Source organism: Melopsittacus undulatus, chromosome 15 (assembly GCF_012275295.1).
Source record: "Melopsittacus undulatus isolate bMelUnd1 chromosome 15, bMelUnd1.mat.Z, whole genome shotgun sequence".
Classification (NCBI taxonomy): domain Eukaryota; kingdom Metazoa; phylum Chordata; class Aves; order Psittaciformes; family Psittaculidae; genus Melopsittacus; species Melopsittacus undulatus.
The window spans coordinates 4196015-4214251 of record NC_047541.1 but is presented as its reverse complement, the minus strand read 5'-3'; the positions used below and the strand labels follow the sequence as shown (position 1 = coordinate 4214251).

General features: G+C 52.7%; 1 protein-coding gene across 3 annotated transcripts in view; it reads right to left on the bottom strand.

Moving 5' to 3' along the window:
• Positions 1-17557, bottom strand: part of CADM1 (cell adhesion molecule 1) — a 121910-nt gene extending 104353 nt beyond the window's left edge. For all 3 annotated transcript variants that reach the window (XM_034069516.1, XM_034069517.1, XM_034069518.1), the window contains exon 1: positions 17449-17557. In XM_034069516.1, coding sequence (XP_033925407.1) covers positions 17449-17539 — 91 coding nt within the window. In that variant the 5' untranslated portion in view covers positions 17540-17557. The remainder of the gene's footprint in view (positions 1-17448) is intronic.
• Between the last annotated feature and the right edge of the window lie 680 nt (positions 17558-18237).

The following is an 18237-nucleotide window of genomic DNA, read 5'->3' as shown; positions in this document are numbered from 1 at the left end:
ATGAAAAATACCTGTGCAGAAATGCACATATTAAGGCTACAGACCACTGGGTAGCTGCCAAGGATGATGGAATACACTGTAGTTTACTTATTTCTTTTTAATGGCTCCAACATTCCACCTGAAAAATGGGTCCTGGAGCTACATAATAGGGGATAAAAATTAAGCGACAGTTGCCATTTGTCATGACGCAGCTGATCATGCACATTGCTCATGCCATCACGCACAGCACCGCCGATCCTCACGCTTCCCATTGGGAATATGGCAAAACAGACACCAAACTGCACCTGCCACCAAGGAAGGGAGTTTAACATCATTTCAGAGGTCTACAAGCTTCCAGGGAACTGGAGCAAATGGAGGGGAAAACAACTAAGCTTTATTTACAGATTTCCCTCATTCCTGCACATTCCCCAGTGCTACAAAAGCACATTTTCCTTTTATTCCCATACAAATATACCAGCACCAGCTCTCCAGTGGGAAGTTACACCTTTACCTTCTCATTTCCTTCTCTTCGTGCTCTCCAAAGAGGCAAGGAAGCATGTTAAATACTTACTGTTTTTTCTTCCCCCATCACAAAGCATCCCAAAATAAACACGAGAAGGCTCTGGAGCACAAAACACTTCTACGTACTTGACACCAAGCTCCCTCTCAGAACCACACAGATTGCACATTCACACAACACTGCAACTCTTCACACGTTTTCCAGGCCATATTTCCCAGAGTTTGCACAGTTCCTTCCAAATATTGTGCAACATACTACAGCCCTGAGGTAATCAACTGCTTGGCTGGGCACCGAGATTCGCTCGTTTTCCCTTTTCTGTCCAAGTTTCAGGTGATGTTTCCACACCATTTTTCAGCCAAACCAGTAACACAGTAAAATCATTTCCTAAATCCCTTTCCGAGTTGGAACAATCATCCATTTCACAGTGCACCACAGCCTGAAGCAGCACATCCAAGGCCAGGAGATGCTCCTGAGCCACTGTGGTAAGCTCTGGTGCCCAGAGCAAGAGCATTACACTGAATCCAGACCCCGATCCGAAGGCACCAAATTCCCAACACAGGTGGCAAGTGCTGTCGGACACTCGGCAGCACCAGCGTTCATCTCTGTGCAGCTATGACCAGAGGCTGGTTTGCTTTTATGTACAGAGGTTTACCACCACCTGATAAAAGAAGGATTTCCAGAAGGCGAATGGACCCAGGTCTCAAAATAGAGTGTTTACATTAATGCTTGGCAAGCAAAGCCCTGCAAACATAGATGAATAGAGATAAGCTATAAAAACACCACGGACATTTACTTGCTGGAATAGTGGCTTGTAATCCAATTTCAAGTCCTTCTGCCAAGTGTTACACACAGCATCTTTGTGTAGGCCGATTTCAGCCCTCGTCCCCCAGTGCCCCACAGCAAAGATTAGCCAGCGAGAAGAAATGGCAATTCAGAGGGAACGCTCCATTGACAAAGCCGTTTAAATGGGAAGTTATGATCTGGGTACATCGGAACCCACGGCCCTTCCATTTGTGGAAACACGGAAAGGTCAGGAAAGGACAATGAATACTGCCTGAGAGGCAAACGGGGATGCCGCCATAAGGGTGGAAAAACAAACCTTCCCACACCTTCCTGCTGTTAATGGGAACAAACAGGCTTTCCCTGCATTGGAAGGGCTCACTAGAGCCTTGCTGATGGAATTACTGCTTTGTAATTAAAGCTGCCGGTTTCACACACAGTATACAAGGAGCAAAGCTGGTAAAGCACAATGACTTGAGCTTATCCAGGTGAGGAGAAGGCACCTTGCACAGCAGGGTCCCCAGCCAACAGGCAGCACCACGCTAACCCAGAGCAGCATGGAACACTGGTACTGGACAAGGCTACGTTGGTTTTGGTGGATTTAATGCCTGAGGCCATGACTTTTAAAGCTTCTGCCCAATTTCATCTGATGCAGGAAGAATTCTCCTTCCATTTGATTTCAGTTTGACACAACATCGGAAAGATCCGTAATTCAGCTAATCGCTCATCACATAAACAAAGAAACCTCTTGAGAACCAGAGAGCAACACGTACGTGTATTTGCAATGCATAAGAGGATCTTCTTTTTTTTAATGGTAACAATGCAATCTATTCAATGTGAAGAGTCTGTGAGGCCAATTAAATACTTTGGGTTCCATAATTATAATTGCAGTAATGAATAGAAAGGAGCATTAGAGCCAGCACAATGCAGTTCCTGCTCAATTCAGTGATTCGGTTCTTGTCTGCTTTCAACTAACCTTTTGTGTCTCTTCATATCAGATCTTGCAGATTACTTTGAGCATAATAAAAATATCCCCAAATATCCCAGGTACTGTAATACATTAAGCATCCCTTGATTATGGCTACACTTAATCTGCAGAAAGGATTAGGCACTAAATGGATAACGCTCCTGTTTATTAATTTTAGACATTAATAACAATTCAACCCCATGATGACAGGGGAAAGGCAAAACCTGATCTCCTGAAGGGTGTTGAGGGTTTTTTCAGGGATCTCTTCACTTTTGGGCATTTCAGGCTCTGTTCAATGCACATGGTGCAGAAATCATCACCACACACAGCTCTCTAGAAAACGAGGACAGAGTGGGGACAGAAGCAAACACTGCCAGTGTTTATCCCACCGATACCAAGAAGGTCTGGAAAGCAACCGGCAGCTCTGCCAGCATGATCCCAGCTGTGATCCTGAGCACGCTGCCTTCCTGGTGTGCAACTGCACAGCAAACACTCTAAAGACATTAGATGTGAACCCCAGGCTTTGGAAATGCAGTAACAGAGGCTGCCCATGGAGCACAGGAGCTTATTTTGGATGCCACAATGCTTTAAGCATGGTTGGAAAGCTGCAGCTGACACACACACACACACACAGTAAGTGAGGCTCCTACACGCATCCTGCACTTGTGAAGGGGACTGTGATTCCTCGAGTCACCCGCAGCGCACTGCTCCCCATCCCTGAGACTGAAATACTGCTGACCAAGGCACAGACAACCTTTTCCTTTACACTGAGCCAATTAGCAAAGTCAAGTATGTGGCCCATTAGCCTTGCTCCAGTGAGCACTGTGCTCCCTATGCAGTCCAGGCACTGCAAGCAGAGGGATGCAACAGCAGAGCAGCACAGTGATGCTGGGAGAGACTTGTAAGTGTCTTTGGTTTACTTTCAAAATACATTCATGCAGCCACAATTTACTGAAAAGCACTGCTCCTCACTCCCCCCAACGGCCATGAATCTCTTTAGAGAGAACATTACATTACACCCATAATAGGTTTATGCAATACAGTGCATATTTGGTATGTTAGTCATGTCTCCAAAGCATTCTTTCCCTTATTTCCTAAGCTTTAAAGAAGCTTGTTTTCCCTGAAAGAGAAAAGGGTTAAGGCTGGGCCAGAGCTCCACATGCACCAATTTCCCCATTTATCCTGAGGAAATGAAAACAAGAGATTTAAGCAAATCCAGTTTTACGAATTCAAAACTTCAGATGCTCCTTGCAAAACATCTAAGCAACATCCTTCATAGATTCGCAGAGAAAGGGAGAAGTTCATTTTATTGATGGAAGGCCCAAAAAAGGCAGATCCCAATCTGGGTGAGTAAAAAATCTCCCCCTATCTACAACAAATGGGACGTGGAGGAAAAGGCGCTAGTGATTTACTGCAAACCTGAGCAGACAACAAAATCCATCTCCTTCCGTAGCATTAAAACCAAGATGCTTTTGGACTGTCACTGCTCATCAGGATCTTCAGATCCGATCACCTCTGCCAACAAAAGCCTTGTGCATCACAGCAAAAGAAACACACTGGCTGGCCCCCGTACAGCACTTCTGCTTCCTTTTCGCAGCACTCCAGCTAACATCACACGTGCAAGCAGCACACCCAGCTATGTGAAACACGGGGTTTCATCTCCAGAGCTGCCATGGGCACCCACAGCCAGCCCACATCGCCCCTCCACAATACAGCAAACAAGCAGCCTTTGGAGAAACCATCCGAAATCACAGCTTTCACACTCACTGACTCCTAACGAATGCAACTGATAGAACTTGCCATCTATAACATAACACAACACCCAACAGCCCCAGGCAGCCATGAACTGGCCTGTACCTAACAGAGACCTGCACCAACCCCAGTGCTGCCGCAATCTGGTCAGAGAACACGTGCATGGCCGTGTTAGTTGATGCTTCCTGTTGACTGAATTAGAGCATCTTTTAATGAGGCTCACTTCAAAATCATTTTAAACCCATTTGCCCATGTCAACATCAATGTATTCAGCATTATCTACCAATTAGTAAAGCGGAAAGTATTCTTTAGATCATCTAAAATCTCGGTAAAATATTCAATGTGTCATTCATTTGCTACAAACGGCCCTATAAAAACAAATTACTGGAACCAGCTGTCAGAAGCAACAAGTGTCCAAGGACAGAGCGCTTTTAAATCCGAGGGCTCTCCAGAACGTGTCCAAGGTGCTGGCATTGACACCAATGTCACATCTTCATCTGCTGCAGGAATCAGTCATTTCAAACGCTGCCTGTGTCCCAGGAGTGGGTGAAGCAATTCCAGGCATTTACTGCATCAGGAGGGAGCAGAACACTCTGCCCTGGAGCACACGAGGACATCCCAGGAGTCAGAGGTGAGAGCAGGGAAGGTGTTCTCCTTTCTGAAGGGTCCAACATTGGGGGTTTTACCTCCTGGCTCCTGGGAAGTAACCTGGTGCTGCAGACACAGCATCCTGAAGGAGAGGCCACAACCTGAATGCGGTGCCCTCTCAGGAAGCCCAGCCTCCCCTTCCAGCCTCACTGGAGGCCGACAGATGAACCGATAGGGAGGTATTTTCCACTAGATCAGGCTGGCAGTGATCTCCAACAGCTCTCTGCTTCCGAGCCAAACCCAGGGAACGGGTGCCAGGGCTGCAGCTCAGGGAGGGCTCAGCGCCAGCCCCACCAAGGACTGCTCTAGAAGCATTCCTAACCCAGCAACCTGCAGGTGAGCTCACCCAATGCACGGGCAGCCATGGGGCGAGGATGCTCCCATGCACAGCATCACACCCCACCACTACCAGAGCCACCCCAAGCTGCCCAGCCTCACCACTTCCGTGGGCAGCAGAAGGAAAGGAGGCCACTGCTCACCCTTGCAAATACACAGCAGAACCCGTTCTTCATTCCTTTGACTTGCAAGGAGACAATCCTTGGTTTTCCCCAAGTTTCTCAAGCGAAGGAAGGGCAGGTGAGGGGGTGGCTGTTTGTTATGGTTTTAATCTCTGGAGTGTGGAGGAGCAGTAAATCTTGCATTAAGCTCTGCAGAGTGTCAGGTTGGGGCTTCATTTTGGTCTCAGATTAGACTCCTGAAGCAATGAATCTTCCATCACGGAGGCCATTACCAACAGTTTTCCTTCACTTTGCACTGCTTCCTCCCTGATTGTATTATCAACCTTGTCTCCAACCCTCCCGTGCTGCAAGGGGCTCAGCACCCACTGGCTTCTCAAATACTCATGGGCAGAGCAGCCAAAGCTCTTAGCACCAGAGATGCTAAGGCAGGGCAAGGTGCCCCATGCGACCCACAGCTCTGGTGCTGCCACGCAGCACTCTGCTTTCCAGCCATGGGCCTCACCACTCTTGTCTGTCCCTTTGCTAATGGAGGACAACATCCTCCAATGCAAATCACATCGTATTTTGATAGCTCCTCCACTTACGATTCCCAAATCCCTTAAGAATCCTATGCATGCATTTGATAGAACACTTTGCAGAGGGCACAGCCTCAGGGCTGTGCTTGGGCCATGATGCTTGTGCAATGATCCAACCTAACCCCAGCCTGAGGAACCACCGCTGCAGGGAAATGCAGGTGGCTGAGTCAAGACAGCAGCCCCAGAGTCCCTTCTGTCCCAGTTAGCACTTAGATATCAGGTACAGACTCAGAAGCTGAATGGCTCTTACAAAGCCTATGGCAGTGATTGTCCTCCTGCACTGGGCACTGGTGAGGCTGCACCTCAAATCCTGTGTTCAGTTTTGGGCCCCTCACTCCACGAAAGACATTACGGTACTAGAGCAAAGGTGCTCAGGGACATGGTTTAGTGGTGGCCATGGCAGTGCTGTGTTAACCATTGGACCTGATGAACTTAACAGCCTTCTCCAACCTAAAGGATCCTGTGACTTTAAATTGCTGTATGCAAATCGTGATAATGGAAAGGCATTTATAAAATTCCAGTCAAATAGTCCATGAATATTGAAAAATCCTGAAGTGCCAAGTTAAATGACAATGTTCAAAACACACTAAGGAAATCCGATCGTAACAAACCAGTCCCATGAAATACCATATCTATCATCAACTTTTTAATTACCAATTGATCAACATGTAGACAGTGTAATAGCTTTCAGCTTTTAATTACTGAACTATCAAAATTCCAACCAAAAAAGGAACCTCCAGAGATGAAACTGCAATGCTTGATTATTCATTGCTACATAATGAATGATTTGTTTTTAAACAAGATGTCAAGTTCCTCATGTAATCCATCTGGATATGTGACTCCACAGAGCTCGCACTGCCCATACTAAGTACCACGGTTCCCATTCTCCCAACCCCAGGAGAGGAGATTTTGTCTGGTTCCCCCCCCCTTAAGGCAAAGCAGTCCTGGATTGCGGGGCTGCAAGGGCACAACCTGCCAAACCATGCTCAAACCCCTCCATCTCCCACCGAGGACAGGGAATGGATGCTCCTTCTGACTCATCTGTGCTCCAGAGAGGCAGCTCTAAACCCAGGAATACATCCCGCAGGCAGTGGGCAGGAAGCACTGCTTCCCATTTCACACATACAACACTGCTAACTAACAACAGTGCAGGAGAACTGGGATGCAGCTCCAGGTTTTCCTGCACAGCCCAAGCCACAGAGAGACACATGGGACTTTAAATGTTAGCAGTGCATGGAAAAGACTTCCTACCCATGCCCTAAAGCCAGCATGCCTAGCTGGGCAGCTAGGGACCGACTGCATCTCCACCCGCTGCCTTGCCACTTACAAACTGACTATTCCAGGCCATGGGAATTCCACGTTGCTGCACAACCAGTCAGGTCTATGCCTTCCCTCTGCACTGCACACAACCTGCTTCTCTTCTTTACATTACAACCATTCCCACTTTACATGACCTCAAAACCTCAAATTACACCCCCCACATCTTTGCTTCCATTGGTGGAATGCTCAAGAAGAAGGACTGTCAGAAACATAAAGTTCTGCCTTAAGGCTGCAGAGAGCCCTCTGCAATCCACAGCCCTGGATTGCAGATCTCCAAATCCCAGCTTTTTGCATTGGAGAGATGTTTCCCATAAATATTCCTTTGAAACACAAGGGATGCAGGTAGGTCCATAAGGCAGCCTGCAGATGATACCCCTCAACAACAGCAGCTCAAGCAGAGCAGTCAGGCAATGAAGAAGCTACCAGTAAATAATGCTTTAGTTCCTTCAACCCCAGTGCCCCCATCAACATTACTCACCCCAAGCCCCCATGTACAACTTCACAGATGTTTCCTACATGCACTGCCCTACCCCACAGTGGCATCTGCTCCCACAGAACACAGGAACCTCGTGGTTTTCCTCTGTTACGGGCTCGGAACCCCAGCTGCACCACACAATACCCGGCCACGCTTCTCCCATGTAATAAATTCCCCTGCTCCAGCCACATCTTGGGCTTCATTTCCACATGGAAACCACAGGCTCGTGGCATGCGCTTCCCTCGGGAAGCTGCTGGTATGCAGAGCTTGTACAGATTTTCACATAAGAAATTCAGTAATCAGTCCAGTAGCTGTAAGCACTTATGACAACAATATCTATCAACACTTACCATATTTACAACTAAATCATGTAAATACAAGTCAGCTCTCCCCTGCATGCTGATAATCCGGACAAATGCAGGCTGAAAAAAGCCACTCCAGGAGGAGACTGAGCATACAAAAGCACCTACAGCAAGAAACAAGAACCGATGGTGCTCCAGAACTGCTGAAGGCAACAGGAAACCAGAGCTCCTGCCCCAGTCCACAGCAGCCATAATCCAGGCACATGGGCTGCTCAGAGCACGGCTTCTCTTCTGCAGGATCCATGTGTTCCCCAGAAAAAGGAGGACGAGTGGCTTCAATTCCTCTCTGGAGCACTCCACTCTCCATCTGCCTTTGAATCCCTCATAAATCCCAGGAACCAATTTAAAATGAAAAGATACCAATTTCAGAGGCGCTTTTCACCCCCTAAGACATTCCGCTTTATTATGCTTATTAAAGTGACAAAAATTACTCTCTAGCTGGTTCATTCAAATGCAGCTTCTCCAGAGGTTTAGTGAGCAATTTCCGAGACCCTCATAAAGGAAAAGTTATTCTGTGAGGAATCTGATTTTTGCCACAACAAAAACACCACATTATTAAACCCTTCCCATTGGATTGGACTGCATCTGTAATGGACATGGATTTCTTAAAGACATTTTATCTACGGCAAGGAGGAGCTGCTTTTCCAAAGCCTTCCCCAGCGAATTCAGTGACGTTCTGCAGTGCAACCATCACCCTCTGGGCAGTGAAACCCAGGAGAAGCAGGAACAATCCACACGGTTTCTCACCAACGTCCCCCTCGTCTGTGCACACCCACCCATGTCCCCATCAATTCCGGTGTGAAATCCTCTCATCCCTACGAGTGGCAGACACCCACTCCATCAGGCAGTCTACCGGGCTCTCCAGAGGAAGAGCCAGATGCCCAGCCTTAAAATAGCTTCCTAATCCTTATTTATTTACCATGGGATAATTCAAGCTACTCCCTGCATGAGGATGGGATTTACACACAACATTGGAGAGAGGGTGGCAGAGCGAGGTACCCGCAACACAGTGAACCTGTTGTCACCCAGGCAGCCCTGTCCATCACAGCAAACCAAGGCAGAGTCACATCAAAGACCCTTCAAAGGGCACTGCTGATAGATTTGGGGAGCAGGGTACATGGGTGGCGGGTTGTCAGTACAGCGGGGAGCCTATGAGGTGTTTGTCCTGGCAAAGAATGAAAGAAAGCCATTCTATAGGAGACACCAGAATCATACGTAAAGAGAGCTCCCACTAAAGACAACCTGCCCCATCTCAGACAGGAATGAGTTCAACAGTGCTATCCCACCTCAACATCCCTCCCAGAAAAGATGACAGCTTTAGCTGACAAAGCACAGGCACCTTCCAGAGCTGCATTCTACATACATCACGTTGGGTTAACACTTGAGATCCAGTTTACCAGAGACAGCCTGAGGGGGACAGTGATCCTGTAATGGTGCATCTGAAATTCTCCAGAGTGATTTAAGAGCTCCACCACTGGTTCTGTTACAAACCCTCTGTGTACAAGGCTCTGTATGGTCTTACATAGCAATAAGGGATTTGCCTCCAAGCATTTTCTTCATTTCTTGCCTACAAGCTTCTCCCCCTTTTCCCTGAAGATGTCCAAGGGGAGCAGTGTTAATCTCCTATCTATCCCACTTTAATCTGTGCTCTTCCCGAGAGAAGATGCCACTGCACTGCACATGCTGCAGCAGCAATTCCTGCCAGTTATGGATTCGGGGAGAGTTGATTAAACGTGGACCTTTTGCTAAAGATTCTATGGAACGATTAAGAGCAGAAGACCTTTAAATCGAACAAGAAGCTGTTAATGTGGATGGAGCTCAAACACCTCAGCGTGGGAGTCCCTCTCAGGAGCTCTGCCTACCAGGTTAATGAGCAATGTCTCTGTCAGAGCCACTTGCAGACCAGAAGCTGAGCAACGAGGAGGGGAAACGGTCCTTAACTGCGATAACACGGCAGGAAAAGCGGCCGCGCACACTGACCCCATAGATACGGTCTCTGAACGACACAGCACAGGTCTTCATTTGGAGCAGCCTGTAAACTGCTGGAAAATGGAGGTCAGAAGCGAGAAGTGAAGTCACAAAGGAGAAATTACACTCAGGGTTTACACACCGACGAGAAGCACCCGTACATCCACAGGTCCTGCCGCATCCCTACCAGGAGTCTGTGCAGGCATCGCAAGGGATAGGGACCGGACCAACCGCCTGGCTCCATGCTGGGATCTACCTTCCCCTTCAGCCACCAGCGGGCACTGAGGACGGGCATCCTGTGCTGCAGTCTGACAGTGAATACCACAGGAATACCGGCTGCTATGGGAAACAGCACCCTCCATACATGAGCTTAACCCCAGCCCCGTTGGGCAGCACGTGCAGAGGAACCGTGCAGAGCTCATCCAAGCTCTGTGCAGCATGGAACAAACCAGGGTGGCAAAAACACGACTGTGCCTGGGAGCTGGAGCCGCTGTGAGCCCGACCTAGATTCTGCCCAGCACCACCGGAGCGCTTCACGTGGCAAGCAGGGCTTCCAGCTCCTGCTGTGCCATCCCGAGCGAGCAGGCTGGCTCCCAGCAGCACTCCTGAGCCTGCTGGACCAGGCTGGCACTCACTCCATGACAGTGCTCACGGTTTGCTGCTTGTCCACCAGCTTCCACCCAGTGCCACAGAGCCCAGTCACTGGCAGTCAGTGGTAACAAAACCGGTGCTGCTCCGGATGTTGGCATCAAGCAAACATCAAGTTATCCAAAAGCCTTCCCTGAGTCAGGCAGGAAGAGCGATCCAGGCAGGAATGTCTTTAAAGAGCCTCTGACACCTAAAACAAGGCAGCAACACCTGCTTGTTAAATAGAGCCCATGCGGTGCATGCAGTGCCTCCCCTCGAGTCAGCTCAAAAGAGCAGCTTCCTTTACACAGAGCAGTGAACGCAGGAGGGGCAGCCCTGCAGAGCCTCCCTGCTCCTGCTGAGCTACTAATAGCATGACCTACCTCCACATCAGCCAAGGTGAGTAAGGGTATCAACAAGGCAAGTGGTAGGAGTACAGATACCTCAAATCATGTTTTCAAGCAAAACAGCTTCAATTGCAAACCCACACCAAACCAGGCTACAGGCACAGCTCTCTAAATGCAAACATTTCAGGTCTTCATTACAAAAACCCAGTCAGAATTAGCTGGCCGACCTCATAGCCTGTGTCCATGGAGCAGGACAGGGTTTGTGTTTGCCCTGTATGCTTGAGCAACTTGGCCTTGTCCAATTGCATCAGTGTCCTAACAAACCCCTCTCCTGACACAATGATGCAAAAGACACTATGAGCACCTTTGAGAGCATTCCTGACTACAACAGTCCCCCCACGAGCACAGAAGCCCTCCCCGAGCACAAGCCATCTCACCATTACATCCAGCATCGCTTTCTGCTTGAGGAGAATAAAGAACCGAGTACTTCCATTCTCCTACAAACCTCAGCCAAGTGAGCTAATCCACACCAAATGCCTGAGCAAACACCACTGCGCAACCAAAGGCACTAAAGCTTCACAACCACGCAGGGAGGTGACTGTTCTGACATCACAGAGCAACCACACAGGACTGGGGTGATGCCCAGGTGGGGTCCCCAGCCAGCATGGAGACAAGCCATGTGAAGAGCAGAAGTATTGCAGCCCAGCCATGAACCACAGCTAGCAGCTTCCCCCCAGCCATACAGTCTCAACACCTTCAATGGACCAAGGGCAGCCATTGCCCCAGAGCTATCCCATTCCACGCCAGAGCAGCAGGGAAGGGAACGGCTTTCAGGAAGCCCCAGTGCCTTCTCTAGGTCACAGAAGCATCAGCATCCCAGAGATAAAACACACAAGGTGAGAGCACGCTCCTTGCAACCAGAGTTAAGGATGAGCATCCCTCTGCTCAGATACAGAACAAGGGCCAGGAGGGCACAAGGCTCCTTCAGCTTTGAGCATTAGCCCGGAGGCTACATGTTAAAGCTCAGCTGCCAAAGGAAGTCTTCTTCCTAGCCCAGTTTCAGCAGAGCCCTACTTTGCTGCAACCCCAGCTCCAGAGCTTAACATCCCTGATATTTAAGAGTGCTCTGCGAGGGAAGCTGCCAGGCAGCCTCATTTAAAAACAGAAAAGCGGCAACAAGCAGTTTCTCATGCTTGATCCGATTACTCTGATCTCTCTTTTGATGCTGCAGACTCAGACTCGTATTTCTATTACTGCACGGGGGGAGCAGGGGAATGTCACTGCGCTGCCTCATATTTCTTTCTTGCCTGTCACACTTTGGAGAAGGGATATGCACTGCAAAGGGCTAGAATGAAGTGGCTGCTCTTGGACCTCTCTCGCTGCAGCCTGCCAAGTCCCAGCTTGGTCTCATGCTCTCCGGGAAAAGCTCCTGGGATGCACAGCATTACTGCTCTGACAAAAAGGAGTGTTTCCACACCAGCCTTGGAGGTATCTGGGGTCCAAGCTGAAGAGAGCCGAGGTGTTCTGGACAAGCACTGAAGCCCACCTTTGTGACTGGCATCCACCACTGCCAGAGCCCACCCAGAGACCCCCCGATGGCTTGGGGAACACAATGACATTTCCATTCTGCAAGCAGACCTTTGAAGAGATTATAAATCACAGTCAAGCGCTTACTAATGCTGCTAAAAAAGGACACAACGAGACCAGAGAGATTCATTTGCTGCTGTAACCTGAACCCAGGGTTTTATATACCCAACACTTGTCAAGCCCAAGGACAACTTTCGGAGGCGATGCTGGCCCTGCAGGCATCCTTGGCTCCCCAGGCTCATTCACATTCCCCTGCTCCTCACTGTGCCCCATTGCTCCCACTGCTTAGCCAAGGACCCCTGAGAACATCACACAAATGCCACCGTTCTGCCCTCCTAGGGAAGGAACAAGCCAGCAATGCCAGTGCTCAGGGTAAGCCTCACAGCTGGCCCAGGCAGAGGCAGTGAGGTTCCAATGCAACCATTTCCCACTGCCAGACATACCTCTGTGTTTGAGAAAGTGCCCCCATCACACATTGCTAAGAGCCTGTTTTCTCTTCAGTATTTAGAGGTGAAAATGCCAGGTCAAACCCATCAAAACCCTGCCAGAAAACAGCACCTATCATGTGCGACCGTCGCCAAGTGGACACCACCGGGAGGGTGCCAGCCATTCCAGTGACAAAACCCAGCCCAAAGATCAAAACGAAAGGGATGTCTCAGTTAAGCCACAGCCTCGAAAAGTTCTGTGTTTCTGAGCAGGGATACACTTAAGCATCACTTTGATCCTTTACACTGGCATCTTAATGGGGACTCAAGTCTCCTGATAAGAATCACCTTGAGAGTTCAGTACAGTCAGAATGTTTTTAATACCCAAGTTCTTAAACCTCAGAAGATCACAACAGATTAAAACCAACCCATAGGTGAAACCAGCACACTGGTCCAGCCCCACCAAGCAATGTCACTGACTGAAAATAACTGGGTGTGCAGGCCAAGCAAAGCCCTTAAATAGAACAAGAAAGCCACTGACCACAGGCAGCAGGGAGGGGGGGCTCCCTGAGCACCTAACCCAGTGCCACAGCACTTAAGGCAAGAACCTGATGTGCACAGGGCAGCAGAACCGACAAGTTCAACAGGCAGCAAATAGACCAGGGAGGAGGAGAACTGTTATTATAGGGAAAAAAGCCAAGAGAAACCAGGGTCCTTGCAGGAGCTCGCCTGACCCACACCCCTCCAGCTGGGGCTCCTCCTGCCCTTGCAGATTAGAAGCTGCAGTATCTAAATGCAGCCGGTGGCTTGGCCACAAACGCCAGCTCGTCTCGGCACGGCCACCATCTCCACCACACACCCCAGCCAACGGGTTGGGTTCAAGCACCAGAGCTTTGACTGAAGCCTCGTGGCATTCCCCTTCATGAAGACCAGCCACAGGGGCAAACATCCCCTATCCCAGCAGCACGCTCCCTCGACGCCGGGCACGCCGCAGCATCCCAGCCCATGCTGGCCAACCTTCAAAGCGTTCCATGGTGGGGCTCCCCATTCACCACAGCCACAGCTGCGAGCTCGGCGCACAATTACAGCCCAGCAAAGCAGCTGATCTGAGCAGCCTAAGCACGAACACACCACGGGTAATTACACCATCCCACCTCGGGTCTCTCCCCCATCGCCCATCTCCAAGCAGAGCCTCTTTATTTAGCGCTGGTGGGTTTGCACCACCAGGGAACAGCGCACTATGCTCCCCAGAGAAGCAGACACAACTCAGTCTGTGTTGGGTTGGTTTTTACCACGGCGCATCCAGTTTCTCAGCAGAGACACTGGCTGCGTGTCCAGCTTTGCCTGTGCTCTTCAACCACTGCATAAGTATTTACTTACTGGCCCCATTCCAGCTCCAGTGAATGCTGCAGGCTTCCCGCCCGCGCCACGCTCGCAGCCCCTGGAGCCTGCTAAAATCCCGTCTCCCTGCACCACAGAACGCTGCTTAACTCTGGATACAGAAGGGAGCCCCTGCATTCCAGACAGAAGTACTGCCAGGTGCTGTCGGAAACCACAGGAGGAACAGGTTGGCAAAACCCCTCTGAGAAGTGTGACAATAATCCCTGGGAAAACAAGCATTACACAGAAGCATCCAGAAAAATCTGCTTAAGTGCAGTATGAGAAAGGGGTTTTTTTGAGCAAACACATCCTTAGGAGCATTTAATGTTCCATTTAAAAGAGGGCACATCCAGGCTGAACAAAACGTTTCATCCCAACGGCCGCAGGGAGATACAGGGTTAAAGACCTGACCCATTTTCAGTCCAGCAATAGGGCAGAGACCATGGCCAGCTGAAGGCACCCACCTTTAGTCCCAGCCTGGCCGGAGAACAGCACACCAAGCCACCGGGGTGACGGAGCCGGAGCTGTTTGGTTATGAACCCGCCTGTATTTACACACCGGGAAAGACAGGGAAAGCAAACAAAGAGAACAGCGAGCAGCCGCTGATAAACCCGGGGGTCCCCGAGGAGCTCAGCTCTTCCTGGCTCCCCACACAGAGCCCCCTCTGCCAGACACACAGCACAGGAACAGCCCACGGTCAGCAAGCATCGAGGGCGGCCACGGAGCCAAAAGGGCTGGCAACCACCCCGGCTCTGCACGGAGCCATCTCCCAGTCATCCCATCCCCGGGAGCCTCCTTGGCACTGGTTTCTAAGCCAGATTGCCACACTCATAAACCTGCACTCAGCTACCTACATGCAAGACAAATGAGTCCAAGCTGCAACCCAGATGGATCCCTGTATTCACCAGCCCCTGCCTCGCCACGCTCCTTCAGCGCTGCGGTGCAGGCACAACGCAACCGTGTGTGTCAACACCGGAGCTCGGCACGCCAGGAACCGGCACACAAAGGAAACTGCTCCGTGTTCCAAAGGAGCCTGGCAGGACACAGCCACTGCGGGAGCCCTCCCTGCCTCCAAGGGGGTCCCAGTCCAGGCAAAGGGCTGGGGTGATGCCGGTGGATGCAGAGCCTGTGCCACGGCTGGGCTGCAGCGCGGTGCCGGTGCCGCCTCCCAAAGCCTCCCATGGCCTTGGCTGAGAAGTTGTTGTTTCTGGGGTGCCCACATCGTCAGGAGGATGCTGTTTTCCACCTCTCCGGAGCCCTCAGCCGCTGCTCCTCAGCCCTCTCCCTCCTTTGCAGAAGCACTGTGAAGTTTAATTAACTGTAAAGCATTGAAACGAGATAGAAAAGCACCACGAAAAGGCACAGATCCACCTTGAGTTATCGGCTTAGCTTAAGCTGAGTCCAGGCGCTGCCTGTTGCCATTGCCAGTGAACACGGGTGGCAAAGCCACCGTGACCTGCTCCGGACCTCGCGGTGGTGGGGGTACTGTCGTGCCTTGGGTAGAGCCCGTACGGAAGGTGCGGTGACAGCGCTGCAATCAGCGCCAGGCATGACTGCTACAGCACTCATTTTGTCTTCTGAGCCCGCCGGAGCTCACAAATCACAGCTTTGAAACGGGGGGATTAAAAACAACACCACAACGTCGAGCTCCTCGGTGCAAAGGCAGCTCTGTCTACGCAGCGCTAAAGCAGGAGCCCCAGGATGTCATCCTGTGATGCACAGCAGAGCACCACAAGCACAGGAGAGGCATCTTCCCCCGGGAGCATCGCGATCCCAATTCACCACTGGAAAAGCCCTGGCACAGTCGGGCGCAGCCGTCTGCAGTGGCGTCCAGCCCTGCTTTTGTTCCTCTCAAGCTGCCGCGTTGCTCCATGCCGTGCTGCCGTGCCGTTAGCCAGGCGGCCATCGCAGGCATCAGCCTGGAGTTCAAACTGCGCTTAGGAAAGGATTCGGAATGGGAGGCAAGGCATTTATAGGGTCAGACAGCAAAACAAAGCACAGAGGTGGCTGTCCTGCAACAGGCTTTTGTTTTTATAGGGGCATCTCGCAGCAGCAGCAGGTCTCCAGGTCGAACCCGTGGGAAACTGAAGACACATCGAGCTAAAGCAAAGGCAACTTCCCCAGAAAGCACCTTGCCACCAAATATCTCCCTGGAAAACTAGGAGGAGAACACAGCAACTACGTAAACATCTGGGCGTCTGCCGCTAGGTGCCAGCGAGCTGCACCGAAGCGATGCAAGCGCTTCCCTGTGCGGTGGAAGGAGCTGATCCCGATGGCTGGTGTCCATCCATCCATCCATCGTTTCTGGTTGCCCTGCATGGGAGCACCGGGCTGCGGAACGGCCAGATTCGGAGAACAGAGCCACCCGTCAGAACTTCTGAGACCAGGGAATGAGTCGTTTCCATCATCGGAGCCAGCCTTGGGCAGAAGCCCCGGCTGGAGGATGCGCATCTCTCGCAGCGAGGGAACGGGATAAGAACGACAACCGGCGTTATCCCACCCCCTCTCACCCCAATCCCACCAGACAGGCCAGCGGGGAAGCCCGGCAGAGCGCGTACGACACGGCTGTGAATAAAGCTCTTTGTTCGGCCGAGCTGCCTGCTCCTTTATCCCCCCTTCTCCCATTAGCGAACTGCTGCAGCCCACTCAATGGCCCTCTTGTTCCTTCACCTGCGTCCCGGGCAAACGCTGCCCGGTGCTCCGGCCGCGGCAGGCACTGAAGGAGCCTTGTGCCTCCCCAGGGACACGCTGCCCATGTCAAGTACCGGTAACGGCGGCCGCAGCCACCGGCGCCTCGGCCACGAGCCCAGCTCCGTCCTGCGGCTCTTGGGCTCAGCGCCACCGGCCGGGAGCGGGGCCGGCCGCGGAGGGTCCGGGCTGCGCTCCCCGGGACCCCCGTTCGCTCCGGGGAGGGAAGGCGGAGGGAGGGGGGGGGTAACGGGGACGCGCCCCGCGAGTTGCGCTCAGATTCCAACAGGTTCCGCGCGGCGCAGCCGTTCCCCCCCCCACCCCCCCCGTGCACCGGGGGCGCGCTCCGTGATTAACGTTTAATTGCGGGGCCGCCCGACGAGCCCGGGGCTGCGGGAGAAGCCGCTCCCATGGCAACCGCGTGCGCGCACCGCCCGACACGCGCGGCCGCCGACCCCGGGGACCGGGGCTGGGGCCGGGGACAGCGGCGGGGGCAGCGCGGAGCGAGCGGCTCTTCCGACTACCCCCCGCTCCCCCCCCCCCGGTGCCCCCTCTGGTGCCCCCCCCCGGTGTCCCCCCCCCGTCCGTACCTGTGCGGATGATGGCGGCGGCCGCGGCCATGAGCAGCAGCACCGGCGGCAGGAGCCCGGGCGCGGGGCGGCGCTGGGCGCGTCCCGCCATGTCCGGCACCGGCTCCGCTCTGCCCGCGCGCCGGCACCGCCGACCGCGCCACACCGTAATGAGATGCGTGCGCGTCACAGAGGGGCGGGGCCTGCGCTGGCCACGCCCCCCGCGCACCCACCGCTCCCCCCCCCCCCGCCCTGCGAGCCAGGGGCCGGGGGTAAAGTGCTGCGCTCGGAGCGGGGCGCACCGGGGTGCGGGAGGGCGCAAGGATACCGGGAGCGGAGCCGGAGGGAGCTGGAGCCGCAGAACGGCTCCGTGCGGCGGAACAAACAACGGGACCCGCACCCAAACCAACCCCACGGGCCCTGCGCTCCTCCTCCTATCGCGACACCCGCGACAGGGCGAGAGGCGGAGGCGGAGCCCTCCCCCCCCCCCCCACACACACACACCCCGCACTCTCGTCCCGGTCCCGCCGCTGTCCTTGCCCCCCGAGCATCCCGGGCCGCTGGAGGCGCTGTTGAGCCTTCCCCGGCGCCGGGAGCCCGGACACCCCCGGCGGAGGGCACCGGTACCGGCAGCGGGGGCTGCGCCTTCCTGCGGGGGTTTCCGCCTGAAACCGAGGGGATGGGCAGCAAACCCCCACGGTACCGGCCGTGCATCGGTCACTGCAGACCAGAGCACCCAGCCCATGCGCGGCCGTCGTGCCACGAGGGACCAGGGGCCCCCGCCACCCACGGCACCCAGAACACCAGGGC